The following is a 15,110-nucleotide window of genomic DNA, read 5'->3' as shown; positions in this document are numbered from 1 at the left end:
TAACAATTGAGATGTAATATGAATAAATTAATTTTTAAAAAAAAGAAAAAGAAAATAGTCCCAGGTGTTATTTAATCCAATTAAATGACTTTAAAAAAAAAAAAAACTGGTTCTGTGTAGATAATGATGAGTTATCCAAGAGCAAGCATAGAGAAGCAAAATAATATTATTGTTACTCTTTCCTGCCTTCCTGCCTTTTTCTTTCCTTTTCATAATTAACTTTTAAGCAGGGTGTAATGGTGTGTACCTTTAGTCTCAGCACTTGGGAGGGAGTTGGAAAGAAATAAACACACACCAAAATGAACCAGACTCAGAAGACAACTCAGTGAACATTGTGCAGTTAGGTTACTTACTCACACAGAAGCTGTGACGCTTCCTTTACATTGGATTTTGTATTTTTATGCAGTATCTACTACCAAAATCAAAAATCCATGTCAGAATTGGAACTACAAAAGCAATTAGCCATGTATCTTTTTTCATAATTTGTATCTATTACCTACATTCAGCCCTTCCTTATCCTCTGATCATCTTTCTTCTCTTTTCTACATGTTATACTGTGCCCACATGTACATTTGTATATAACTGGCTAGATTCCACAAATGAGAGAGATGGTGCATTTTTTTCTTTCTGAGATTGTGTGACCTTGTTTAATATTACACAATCAAAGCCCATCAGTTTTCCTGCAAAAAACTTTTTAGAACTGAATAGTATTTTTATTTTGTATATCAAGTCTTTATTAGCTAGTCATCTGCTGACAGACAACTAGACTGATTCCAATTCCTTGCTCTAATGAATAAAGCAGCAAGGGTGGTTGTAAATAACTCTATGATAGTGTGGAGTTCTGGATATGTGCCCAGGAGTGAAATAGCAGGATCATATAGTTCTATTTTTAATTATTTGAGAATTTTCCAAGCTAATTTCCACGATGGCTATACTAATATGCATCTCTACCAACAGTGAATAACCCTTTCTCACCACATTCTTCTCCAACACTTGTCCGATGTCTTCATGATAGCCATTCTCACTGGGCTGAGGTTGTGTCTCAAAGTAGTTTACATTTTCATTTCCCTGATGGCTAGGGAAATGAAACACTTTAGAAATAGTTATTGGTGCTTCTCTCTCTCTCTCTCTCTCTCTCTCTCTCTCTCTCTCTCTCTCTCTCTCTCTCTCTCTCTCTGTGTGTGTGTGTGTGTGTGTGTGTGTGTGCCTATTCAGTTTATCTGCCCATTTGTTGATTGGCTGTTGTATTTCCTTAGTATTTGACTTTTGCAGTTTTTTATAAATTCTATCTGAAGTGTAGTGAAGATTTTCTGCCATTCTGTAGGCTGTCTCTTTGCTCTGTTGATTAAGTATTTCTTTAATGATTTTTAAATATGCTTATAGAGCATGGAAAATGAACCACCATTCAGGGAGAAAGTGTACAAATTAAAACAAGTGCTTGGGACTAGACTTTGGATCCCAAGAAACACATATAAATGATGGGTGGGCGTAGTAGTTCCAGCCTTCCAGGACAGTGGTAGAGTGCTCTCAGTGCAAACTGGCTAGTGAGGCTACCCGTATCTTTTATCACTGAGTCTGAGAGACTTTGCCTCAGTGACTATAGTGGAAGTGTAATCAAGTGTGATTCCCAGTGTCAATCTTATGTACAATACACCCATGCACATACAGAAACATGCATACATACCATATGCTTGAAAAATTAAAGACAAGAAAAAGAAATTATGGCAGCAAGGGGGAAAGTAAGATAAGTATGCAGAACAAAAGGTTGACTTTACAGATGAAGTTGAGAAGAAGAAAGGAATACTATGTTTTGTCTCCTGTGCTCTAGGTACCAGAGAGATCACTGAAGTGAGTAAAATAATGATTTTGATGTCAAATTTATCTTACAGAAAAGTACATATAAAATATAAGCAGTGAGCATTGAGACTATTCATTAAGAAATATGTGGTTCACAAGAATTCAGTATAAGGAATATTTGTTTCCAGTTGGAACATAGTTTATGCTGCCCATTAAAGACTGGGTTGCTTTTAAATGTAATGGTGGTTGGCAGTTTACCTTCAGAAGAAGAAATAGTAGAAGGTAAGATGAGATGAAAGAAAGCCGTACCAAGTACCTCTGATTCTTTTTTTTTTTTTTTTTTTTTAAGTTAAGGTATATTATATAAAATTTCCAGATCCTTTTCCATTTAGTCATTCTCAGAATTACAGAATTCCATTTTTATAGACTTCAATTTGGTAATTATCACTACATCACTACCATTGGCTCTTGATAGAATCTTTAAGGCAGGTGTGTGTGTGTGTTCATTGAATTTGTAGCCAGTTAACTATCTTATTCATTGAAATTGATCCTCCATCTTGCTGCATGTGTGTTGCATGTACGTGAGTGTGCAGGAAGGATTCTCATGTATGTGCATGTACAGGTTAGAGCAGGATGCTAGGTTCTTCCTGCTGCTTTCCCCCTTGTTGCAGTGAAAAAGGTTTTTCACTGAACTGAAAGTTTGTTGTTTTGGCTAGGTTGGCTAACCAGCAAATTCTCCTGGTCTACCTGCCTTCACCCTCAATGCTGATGGTTAGGGATTCAGACTCAGGTCCTCAAGTGCTTTTACTCAGAGACACCTCTCAATCCTGTATCCTATCTTTTTTCAGTAATACTTTTTATTCAGATGATCTCTCCTATGACAATATCAAAATCATTTTAGTAAATGAAAAAGCCAGAGTGGTTTAATTATATAAGCCATTGTACATTTATGAAATACCACCCCAGAAGGTTTTGCTATAAGAAGTCCTGATAACCAGTGACTTCTTCATTCTGTATTATTTATTAGTGATTTAGCTAGTGGCTGTATAACCCTGTCCCTAGAAAAAAGATCTATTCACCCCAGGTAGGGAACCAACAGCAGACCAGAGCAAAAATAACACACCGTGTCTAACTTGGTAAGCCCATGAGTTTGAGGGTAATTACAGGAATATGGAAGAGGGGTTACTTACTGGAGCAGAAATGACTCAAAGAGGGCTGCACCACTGAAGCCCACTCCAACATAAGTGAGACTCACAACAGCTGGAAGCTTGGAGGTTACTGTAACAATTTTCAAAACACTGGACAGGTTGGAGACTGTCTCTTCCAGGTGTCTCTTGGGAGTCTTTACCTATATAAACTTGGGAAAGAGCTAAGCCCGTCTGGGTCAGCTTCAGGGACTTTGTGAAGCTTCTGGGATGTTGATTACCTGAGTCCTGCCATGCTTCCCTGCAGGAAGGAATGTGTCAGCTCAGAAGAAATTGCTATATACCCAAAAGATGACCAGACATCGTTTTCTCTAACATAAAGGATATGATCCTCAAAGAGCAGGACATTACTGGATTTAGTTGCTGTTCTTTAATAATTTAAGAACTTGATGCCTTCAGTCTGAATCTTGGAAACATTTCCAGATGAAATTTTTAGCAAATCAAGCAAGTGCCATTACAGATTTCAGAATCTGGATGGTCTTCCCTTTGAATGTAGCATTTTTATAGAGGCTATTTCTAATATTTTTTCCTTTATCATTATTATATTAGCATAATGGAGCCAGGCATTCTGGTGCACACTTGTAATCCCAGTACTCAGGGATGGGGAGGTGGAGGCAAGCGGATCTTTGTGAGTTCAAGGCCACCCTGGTCTACAAAGTGAGTCCTGGTGTACAAAGCCCAGCTTTTACTATCCAGGATGGCCAAGGCTACAAAGAGAAACCATGTCTCAAAAAACCAACAAAACAAAACAAAACAAAAAAAAACCCCACCATAATATTTATTGCATATTTTACCATGTGGAGCACATTTTTTATTCTCACGAGTACTTTTACAAGCCCCAAAGTAGAAATTCCAACACTAGTATTTATTGGTGTACTTTTATAGTAAAGTTTAAATAGTAGGGAATTCTATGGCAGTGGTTCTCAACCTGTAGGTTACGACCCCTTTGACAAACTGTCTTCAAAAATATTTGCATTATGATTCATAACAGTAGCAAAATTATAGTTATGAAGTAGCAACAAAAATAAGTTTATGGTTGGGCTCACCACAACATGAGAAATTGTATCAAAGGGTTGCAACATTAGAAATGTTGAAAACCACTGTGCTGTGAGCTACCGAAAGTGGCTAAAGAGCTTCCAGAGAGCCTTGAGAGCCGAGTTAAGCATAGATTACTCTGTTCGTTTAGTCTAAAAGCAGACCTCAACACCTGTGAGAGAAAGATAGTCCTTCCCCTAGTGCTTAATTGATAGGTCTCACTCAAAACATGCTGTTTCTGAGAGGTTCTAACCATTACAGACTGAGAAATTTGCTGTGGTTCTATCCATGTGTACCTGCTGCAAGAAGCAACGGAGCTACAATTTCTGAACTTTGAAGAATGTTGGAACTGGTTTGTTTGTGCGTGTCTTTTAACCCAGCACTCAGGAAGCAGAGGCAGGCAGTTCGCGCTTGCGCGCTCTCTCTCTCTCTCTCTCTCTCTCTCTCTCTCTCTCTCTCTCTCTCTCTCTCTCTGTTCTCCTCCCCCCCCCCCCAAAGGAAGGAAACCATTGCACATTGGTCCCTCCTTGTTAGTTCTGAAGGGAGAAATAGAACTTTGAGAGAGATACAGACTTTTCAATTTTTTTTAACTTATTTTTATTGTATGTACTTGGGTTTGGTTGGTTTGTGTTTGTTTCTTTGTTGTTGTTGTTTGGTTTGGTTTGGTTTTGGTTTGTTTGTTTGTTTTGCCTGCATGTATGTCTATGTGAGGATGTGTATCCTCTAGAACTGGAGCTACAGACAATTGTGAGCTACCATGTGGGTGCTGAAGTTTGAACCTGGGTCCTCTAGAAGAGCAGTTGGTGCTCATAACCTCTGAGCCATCTCTCCAGCCCTGATTTTTAAATTCTTAAACTTCACAAAATCCAAATATGTCTTAGCTGGGCCTGTGCCTTATAACTGCTGCTGTCCTTGGACTCATCTCTGTCACAGTCTTCATTTTATATTCCCAGATATTTTTCTTTTACTGTCTGTTTTTCTGAAGGTGACTGTGTTTATGAATAAAACTGGCTTAGTTTTTTGTTTGTTTGTTTGTTTTCTTTTTTCTTTTTTATACTTGTCTTTGCCAGGTTATGAGTCTTTAGGTTATGCTGACTTCAGTAAATGAGATAGGAAGTATTTTGTATTTTGTTGATACTGTTCTCTGGAAAAAAATATATAAATGATTTGAATTAATTATTCACTAAATTTTCGGAAGCATTTCTTGGTAAAGTTATCTAGACATTGTGTTCTGTTTGGGGGAGTTTTTTTTGTTTTGTTTTGTTTTTTAACCTATTCATTCAGTTTCTTTAAATGTTGTAAGACTCCTGTATTTTCTGTTTCTTCTTGAGTCAGTTTTGATAAATTCTGTTTTCTGGAGCGTTATCCATTTCTAGGTTCCAGTTTTATTGACATGAAGTGATTTATGAAGTTTTGTTAGTATCTGTATACACATATATATGTACAGGTCAGAGGACAAACTCAGGTGCCAGTTCTTACCTCCAGCTGTGTTTGAGACAGGATCTGTTAATGCTGGTCACACCAGGTAGTTGGCCTGCAGTGTCTGAGGACTCCCCTCTCTCCACCACCTGTCTGGATTACAGGCATGTGCTGCTGTGTCTGGCTTTTAGGTGGTTTCTGCCAAACTCAGGTTCTTAGTCATGCAGAGCAAGTGCTTCACCCACTGTGCCACCTCCCCGGTCCCGCAGCAGTTGGGATGCCACCTCCCCGGTCCCACAGCAGTTGGGATGCCACCTCCCCGGTCCCGCAGCAGTTGGGATGCCACCTCCCCGGTCCCGCAGCAGTTGGGATGCCACCTCCCCGGTCCCGCAGCAGTTGGGATGCCACCTTTTCTGCTGTCCTTAGATTGTCTGTTCGCTACCTTCTATTCTCTTACTTCATCTTGCGAGAAACTTGAAAGTTACATGATTGCTTGGAAAGAATAAAGCTGATATTTCTCTCTTGTGTGTTTTCCCAATTTCATTAGATATTGGTCATACTTTTATCACTATCTTCTATTTACTTCAGATTAATTTGTTTCTTGGTGCTTTAATATTTTTCTATAGAATTTGACAGATTAAACTTCCCTTGGCTCTTGGAGACACTAGAATCAAGGGTTCCCTACCGATTGCTTTCTAATTAATTGGCTGTGTCTTCAACCTGGTTTTCTGTGTAGGCATTATGAAATAGTTTTGGACATAAGGTTCCAAAGATTTAGCTTGGTGCTGCAATTCTATAGAATCATTGGCTCTGGCCTGTTATTTCTTGATGCACTCTAGAACACTTTGATGTCTTTTCAGGGTCTTTAGACCTTCATGTTGCTAATATTAATCATCTTAATTTATTGGCCAATAGTCCAATGAATAACTCCTTGTTCTTTTTCCTAATGTTCCAATTCTTCCAAGCATGTAAACCCAAGTATTACTTGGTTTTGCATCTGAACATCACTGTTTCCTTATGATAGTTTATACCAAATTCAGTGGGGCTGTGTGTGTGTGTGTGTTGGACCACCTTTCTTTTAGCCTAGTTTAGCAAGAATAGTTTCTCTTCAATATATTTCTTCTGCTCTCACTTACAATGAGACAAATATCTTATTAAAAGAAATTACTTGCCTTTACATTCTTAAATTTATGAATTTATCTGAGTGTTTATCTGAATGTTCTTTGTGCCTTGGTACTCTGTAGCACTGTCTTCTGTTCTTATACCTGATGGTCAGTCAGTTATAGGTACAAAAAAAGACAAGTGAAAGCTCAGAAAAGGAAAATTTATTATACTCACAGGTTCTGGAGACAGGAGACATACATGACACTCCTCAAGAAGCAGATAGTTAGAAGTCAACAAACAAAAAACAGAAGGGAGAGGAAAAGTTTAGACCACCACCTTTGTTGGATTTTTCATAGGAAATACAAGACAGGGTAGGATGAACACTCTAGAGTTAGCTAATTTGAGTCATTTTAATGCTAAATATTCACTAAGCCCAGAAAAGATAGTCTCTCCTCAGCCATAAAGGTTTTTGCAGATGACAACATAATCCTAATAATTTTATGGATTTAAATGTTTACAGTACAACTACATACCTTCATCTCATCCCCTCAAGAGGCAAAGCCATAGCAATTAAACAGTGCTTAGTGCTGATACTATTAACAGTAGTCTCCTTTACCCAGGATGCTGGAAATCAGTTCTCATGTTATTTGGTGCTTTGCAGTTTATAAAGAGCTTGCTATCATTTTTAATGGGAACAGAATATAGAATCAATGTTTAGGATTTGGGTATATTCTATGAAAATTGGATGTGTAATGGTGAACACTGGCACTGTTTTGGAAATAGTGAAGCACTTGGGAAGCTAAAGTAGGAAAATCATAAGTTTGAGCCCAACCTGGGCTCTTTGTGTGTGTGTGTGTGGGGCAGTATACAGGAATCTTTTACACTGATCATTACAGTTATTTTGTTTTATTTATATAAAGGGTAGCTTAACTGTCAAATACCTCTCATTAGAGTGTTTACATCGGTAGTGGATCCTTCTTGCTCCTCACAAAGTCACCAGTGATTTTTTTTTTTTTTCCTGTATAAGTGAACTACTAAACTAAGTAGGTCAAAAGTAGAAGACAGCCTGAGACCCTCTTAGGATAGTCTATGCCATCCTTTCCAACAGTAAAAATGATTTCTACCTAAATGCCGTGCCAGTTTTAACCCTGGTTGCTCTAATCACTGTATCCTTGTAGTCACTAACTCTTATAATGGTCATTGTTTTATTTTTTGTACCTGCTTTTTAAGTATTGTTGGCGTTACATACTTGTTCAACCCTCTGAAGAAAAGTCACTTGTCTTATTCACTTCTCTATTGCCATGCTAAGACACCATGACCAAGTCAGCTTACTGGAGAAAATATATTGGGGCTTACAGTTTCAGAGACTGAGTTGTGACCATGGTGATGGTGATGGGGCACATGGTAGCAGGCAGGCATGATGAGAGCCGTAGCTGAGAGCTCACATCTTGAAACAGTAACCATGAGACATGGTAGTTTAAAACCTCAAAGCCCATCCCCAGTGACACCCCTCCTCCAGCAGGTCCACCCCCAGTGACACCCCTCCTCCAACAGGTCCACACCCCTCCCAGTCCTTCCCAAACAGTTGTATCAGCTAGGGACCAAGTATTCAAATATGTAAACCTACGGGGGCCATTGTCATTCAAACCGCCATTTTATTTTATTTTATTTCTTTTTGTTAGTTATAATTTTTAAGAGAATTTCATACTTGTATATAATAAAATATCATCATATCCACTCCCTATTTCCCTCCTTCAAATCCCCTCATATTCCCTAGCATGTCCCCCTCCTAACTTAACTTTATGACCTTGTGTGGGTGTGTGCGTGCATACGTTGTTTTAATAACCCACTGAGCCCAGTTACTGTTGCCCCTATGTGTATGGCCGTGTGTGTGTGTGTGTGTGTGTGTGTGTGTGTATGTGTGTGTGTGTTTTGTTTTAATAACCCACTAAGCCCAGTTACTGTTGCCCATATGTGTATAGGCTTGTGGCCATCAACTGAATCACAGGAAATACACTAGTAGGAACACTCTCAAAATAGATTGAGTCTCTCTCCTACAGCAACTGTCAACTGCAAATGGCTCCTCATTAAGAGATGGAACCTGCATAGTTCTTCCCCATTATGCTAGAATTTTGACTGGCTTGATCTTGTGGAGGTCTTAAGCAAGTAACTACAGATGCTGTGAGCTCATGAGTGCCATAGCCATTTCACATCCAGAAAACAGCATTTCACAGCAATTCTCCCCACCTTCTGGCTTTCATATTCTTTGTGTCTCTATTCCTACAGAGTTTCTGGCTCCTCTCCCATGATGTTCGATTTCTTTTTTTCTGAATCTCTTTGTCTCTTTGAAGATATTTAGAAAAGTGATTGTTCAAAGCAAGTTCCTAATGGTTGTTGATAACTGAAGCTGAGCACTTCACTTCATTTGAATTGATTTCACTTCATAGTTACTTTGCTTGCTTTCCAGGCACACAGACCAATGGCCTGGACTTCCAGAAGCAGCCAGTGCCTGTTGGAGGAGCAATCTCAACAGCCCAGGCCCAGGCCTTCCTTGGACATCTTCACCAGGTAGATTGTTTTGTCCAGCCATAACTGAGAATGCTTTTACTAGAGACGTAAAATGCTAGGAAAGCTATTTCAAATCATGTGCTAAATGATTCATGTGGAATTAATAGATTTTGCATAGCTATTGACTCTACAACTGTGTGAATAAAATAATTTTTTGTTAAATGGAACATATATAACAGCTAGGTCACTGTCCTGTATGAACGAGAGCTTGAATCTGTGATGGCTGAGTGATGCTGGTAAACAGCCAGAATATTCTGCACTAACAGTTAGCACTGCCCTACTCAGAGCCACGCGACTATGAGCTTAATTTCAGATTTTAAGAAACTTAACTTACTACCCTGATACCACGTGACTCCCCTCCTCCCCCCCAGTCTAAAACAGAACATGGGTTCTGTTCATTTAATTTACATACCACTCTTTTCATTAAAATGTCATTAGATCACCAAACTTTTTTTTTTTTAAGCTGCTCTACTTGAAAATAGGTGAAATTGTTTTTAGATGAAGCCAAGTTGGAGTGATTCACGTCCTCCGCTCTTATGTCCAGCTGAGTGCCAGGCTCCTTATACAACAGCTTTCATGGTCTCTACTACTTATTCTCACTACCACTATTCCATTTTAATCTTCTATTTATTCAAGTCTAGTTAATAATCTTCTCCCCTTTTAGTCTTTTTTTTTTTTTTTTAACTTTCAAGACATTATTAGCCTTTGAGGGGCTACAAGATAATAGTGGACAACAAACTCCATATATATGGATGAATGAGTATTTTAACTTTAAAAGGGACTGTTTGTTGTTGGTTTTTCAAGAGTGTTTTTCTCTGTAGCCTTGGCTATCCTAGACTCATTCTGTAGACCAGAACTGACCGTGATCCACCTGTCTCTGCCTCCCTGACTGCTGAGATTAAAAGTGTACTGCTGACTAACTTTTTTTTTTTTTTTTTTTAAATGAGCACAAACCAAATACTCCAGAAGGTTCCTCAATTTAGGTTTGTACGCTTTCTTGACATGATTAGATTATTTTAGATTCAGCTTGTCTGCTTTTGGTAGGATACACTCTTCTGAATGCTTTCAGGAAAATGCAGATCTCTCATTACTGGTATCACTTGCTTTCCCTGGGAAGGTACTGTTTTTCCCTTTGTAATTCTCAGCATCTGTGGAGAAATAGTTCAACACATGTACATATCTTACTCTTATTTGGCCATTAGTTAGACAATCTGATGATGACTCTTTTCTAAATCAGGTTGCTATCATGATTGCCAAATGATAGTTTTCTAATTGCATGTCTGTCCTTACTTTAGTATGACCATGAGTTGAACTTTAAAAATAGGAATATTAAATATTAAGACAGATAATTTACTTTAAGTAGTATATATTAATATTGTTTAATTATTAGTTTATTTAATTATTAATTAAAATTATTTAACATTAATTAATAGAAATTAATATTTATTTAAAATTGTCACATATGGCTTATTTAATAGATCCTCATAACTAGCACTTTTGTTCATAATGATAAAAATAATACATGGGGATAGTTTGGTTTTATGTGTTCTTTAAAACAATGTGGATGGTGTAAGTTATGGTTTTAGATCCTAAACAGCTTATGACTAGAAATAGAGTTTTAAATAAGGAGTACTCACCCAGAGCAAGTGTGGCACACTTGATAGTACTCATTTAGTGATGGTGCTAATTCAGAAGAAATTTCTGCAGTTTTTAGATGGGGTGTGGGAAACTATGAGCTTGTATGTAAAGTTTTAACCCCACAAAATATATCTTTGTATGTTCAACTCTAACTTGGTGGTAAGCACTTAGTATTTGAAGTATTTCTTGATGACACCCTCTAGTGATGAGAGTATTTTAGATTATTGTATCCATTGATTTCTTTCTTCCTAGGTCCAGCTCGCTGGGACAAGTCTACAGGCTGCTGCTCAGTCTTTGAATGTACAGGTAAGCTGAAATATGAGCACAAAGGTCATGTTTCTATTTATTTTTCCATAGTTTTTTGTAATGAATACATAATTTAGAATAGGAACTACTTGAAATTGTTACTGCTTATTAATTTTATTGTGTCTATATTTTTATTGCTGAATCCAGATGGTAATAAATGTTATTAATGAAAATCAGCTTAATCTGCTACTGTGTGTGAGCCAAAGGTGGACAAGTGAAGTCGACTTTCAGAGTTTAGAATGAAGTTCAGGAACACATACTGAATACAAAACAAAACAGCTTCTTTAAGTATCTTGCTTTCCAGAGTGTATCAGTTTTCATGAAACACTGGATGGAGAACTAGGGAGCTTGGGTTTTGAAGTTTCATTGTACCAATCATAACTATATGACCTTTGGCAAGTCATAGCCTCCTGGGGCTCATGTTTGTATACCTATATTTAAATAAAGACACTGATAACATTCTATGCAGTCTTCTCTGCTCTAAAAGGAGTAGGATTAAAGGGTACAGGAGCCATTGCCCAGTGGTTAAGTGCAGCATATACTGCTCTTAGAGGAGTCTCATATCAGGAGGCTCAGACCACTTGTAACTACAGCTCCAGGGTGTCTGACTCTCATTCTTGCCTCAGTTGGCACCCACACACATGTACACATACCCAGACACAGACACATGTAAACATAATTTAAAATAGTAATAAATCTTTACTTTAAAAGAAAAGCAAGGTGTTGTTGGTCGGATAGTCAGAATTATAAAACAGAACTTAAATCTGGCTTTTTCCCCCTCCTGCAAACCATCAGACAAAAGGTTTAAGGCTCAAGTACTTTGTATTACTCTGTAACGTTACAGTTGGCCTTTCTTTGTAGTATTTGGGAAACTAACAGTCAAGAGGGAAAAACAATATTCCAGAAGATTGACTTCAGTGCTCCTAATGACAAAAGATTTGGGGTTGAACTTTCTATGAAATCTTATGGAATATGGACCTAGTAACACATGGAAACAAGGAGAAAAAAGGAGATAATGCGACCTTCCTTTCTGAGAGAGAGGAGGCAGAAGATTGCCTTGGTTGCCATGGTAAACTTAGTATCCCTTAGAGAGATGTTGGCAAACAGGCTATATCTCCAGTGCAGAATGTTTACAGTCCTGCACTATAATTACCTTTCAGTGACTGGCAGAATTAATCAGAGCTTTTATGCTAATTAGCTTTGCTGTAGTCCCCCAAACAGGTGGTAGAAAATATGCAAATCTATGCAGAATTTTAATACTCTGCATAACCACTGTTAATTACCATAAATTTTTTTCTCTCTGGCCTTTTAAGGCCTGCCTTTTAAAAAATAATTTAATATTTATTTTTGCATTGGTATTTTGCCTGCATGTATGTGTATGAAAGGGTGTCAGATCCTCTGAAACTGGAGTCATTACACATGGTTGTGAGCTTGCATGTGTTGCTGGGAATTGAACTCAGGACCTGGAAGAGCAGCCAGTGCTCTTAACTGCTGAGCCATCTTTCCAGTCCCCAAGGCCTATGTATCTTGAGTGTATTTTCTTTCAAGCTTGTATACGACTTGGTGGGAGACATTGCATTAGAGGTCTTTAAAGTAGTAGAAGGCAGTTCTGTGTGTCAAGTAATTGAACTGTAACATAGTATATGAAGATGTTTGAGACTTGACACAAGGTATGTGCCACAGTGTTCGTTGGAAGAGTCTGCTAATAGAAACGATTTGAAATACACTCTCCCTCTTCCGCTTCATTGCCTGAACTGGAGATTTGTAGTTGTGAAAGATTTTGTTCATTTGTGGATGGTCAATTTAGTATTTCTTTTACAAATTTATAATTGCATATGCCAAGGCAGGTTGATACCCATGGTATGTCTTTCCTTCTCTGAGAAGAAAAAGAGAGGGGCATAAGGTAAGGGAGGGAAGTTGAGAAGGAGGGACTGGGAGGAGAGAAGGGAGGTGAACTTCCTTCAAGAATGTAAAGTAAATAAATAATAAAGAAAGTTTATAATTGCAACATTTCTGAGAATAGAATAAAAGAGTTCTTAAGAGTGCTTCAGTAGAAAGAAAGAGCATGTAAGAAAGGAAAAAGAGAAAACCCCCAAATTCAAAATCGAATAGCACATATTTAAATAAATCTTGAATTACAGAGTTAGAAGTACATTTCTTTTAATCACCTATTTCAGATATTTTATTTCATTTCCTATCCAACCCCATTTCAGTCTAAATCTAGTGAAGAATCCGGGGATTCGCAGCAGTCAAGCCAGCCTTCCCAGCAGCCGTCAGTGCAGTCAGCCATTCCCCAGACCCAGCTAATGCTGGCTGGTGGACAAATAACTGGGGTAAGTTTTCGTTGAGAATATTATAATAAGCTTCCTCTGTGTCTGAACTGCCACTGGTTTGCATCTCATGAAAACTGTTCGCTGCGCCTGGCACTTAGTGTGCGTGCCACTATTTTATCTTTAAGGAACTTTCTGGAAGCAGAAGCTCTGGGAGAGGAGTTAACATTGTCATGATTCGCAAGATTTCTTTTACAGCTACAGACGTTCAGAATAATTACTAACTTTTAAACCCACATTAAAAGATGGTATTGCTTCATCGTGCAAAAGAGACATTGCCATATGCATGCTAAAGTTGGAGTTGTGTTATTACAGCATAGCTGAAGAGTGGATTAATAAAGAAAAACATTTTTTGGAAGTGACTTTGTAATATCCTAAAGTAAAATATGTAGTCTTATATCCTGTCAGTGTAATTACTAATTACTAAAGGACTAGTTGCAATTTATGTAAAGCTCCTAAAACAGTGCTTGGCATGTAGCCTTCAGTAAACATTACTTACTTTTACTGGTAACAACCTGTCCTCTGTGACTGTAAAGCTTTTTACCTGCTTAGTGATTTCTGTTTTAAGCTATTATTTGGAATACACAATTTTTCAGTGTTGAAAGCTTATGTGTCACGTTTTGTGAGGAGAATGCATCAGGGGAATGATAAGAAAGTAACTAATCAATTCACATCACATCAACCCACAGAATTTTTGTAATTAGTTTCAGCTAGTGTGTTTGAGCAGTAGAAAGTTCTTCTAAAAACTGTTGCACATTTATTTACAGTGTTCCATCACTGGAGATTACTAACATATGTACCTGTATTATTAAAAATACAAATACACATACACACATTTTGAAAAATATTGAATTTTTGAATACTTTTACTCTGGTTCTTGTGTTTCTAATGCACAAATTGTTAGGTTAAATTAGACTCTACTAGGTTAGAAGGCAGGCTGTACGCTAAATGACTATTAGATCAGCTATTACGTGACCCTTTCTTGTTTGATCAGAACATGTCACCAAAAGAAAGACTCAGCACAATTACTTCTTTGATGTAAGCATATTTCATATATTATGAAAGTTTAAATGTGTTCTAAATACAGTTCTTGCTTTACTGTTAGGGTTCAGGTTTTGGTGACTAGTGACTAAGATAGTAACAGGCACTTAGGATTCTAGGTTCATGTACCTTGAAGATTCTACTAAATCCGGGCATTCAGATTCATTTGCATTTGAGAGAGTGGCTCTTACCACCTGTGTCCTAGAGGTAATAAGTTGGAAAGAGGGTGTAAACCTGCAAACTGAAGTTGGACAGAAGATTGGGCGAGAGAGGGTCCTGGAGGAAGATTTGGAAAGGAAGCAAGCGTCCCTCACGTTTTTTAGTCACATCTTGAGGCATAATGGGAACGGTGACGTGTGGTGGGATTCCAGCTAATGGGAAGCTGCGGGGCCCTTCTTTCTCTTCCTGCTCATATTCCACACCCTTTTGTTCCTCATTAATCTGACTAGTCATGTGGGGTTGGGTATAAATTTCTTTGTATATCTTGTCACCATTGAGTCTTTATTTTCTTATGTGTAAGTTACTAAATGAGTTTTTACTTCTGAAGTGGGGACTACTTTAAATCGAATGCTCTGCTAATACAAGCAGTTTGGTCATTGGTGGACAGTTCAGCTGCATCTTAGCCATATGAAACTGAGTACTGAGGGCCTCTTGAGTTACCTGTTTG

General features: G+C 37.9%; 1 protein-coding gene across 7 annotated transcripts in view; it reads left to right on the top strand.

Moving 5' to 3' along the window:
* Pou2f1 (POU class 2 homeobox 1) overlaps window positions 1-15,110 on the top strand; it is a 141,638-nt gene that overhangs the window by 73,250 nt on the left and 53,278 nt on the right. For all 7 annotated transcript variants that reach the window (XR_007830791.1, XM_051147773.1, XM_051147776.1 and 4 more), the window contains 3 exons: window positions 9,028-9,128; window positions 11,019-11,072; window positions 13,286-13,405. Coding sequence is in view for 6 of the 7 variants with exons in the window: in XM_051147773.1 (XP_051003730.1) it covers window positions 9,028-9,128; window positions 11,019-11,072; window positions 13,286-13,405 (275 nt within the window). In the remaining variant the exon portion in view is untranslated. The remainder of the gene's footprint in view (window positions 1-9,027; window positions 9,129-11,018; window positions 11,073-13,285; window positions 13,406-15,110) is intronic.

The sequence above is a fragment of the Acomys russatus genome, chromosome 6, assembly GCF_903995435.1.
Source record: "Acomys russatus chromosome 6, mAcoRus1.1, whole genome shotgun sequence".
NCBI lineage: Eukaryota > Metazoa > Chordata > Mammalia > Rodentia > Muridae > Acomys > Acomys russatus.
The sequence above is the reverse complement of the archived record's forward strand: the minus strand, read 5'-3'. Positions and strand labels throughout refer to the sequence as shown.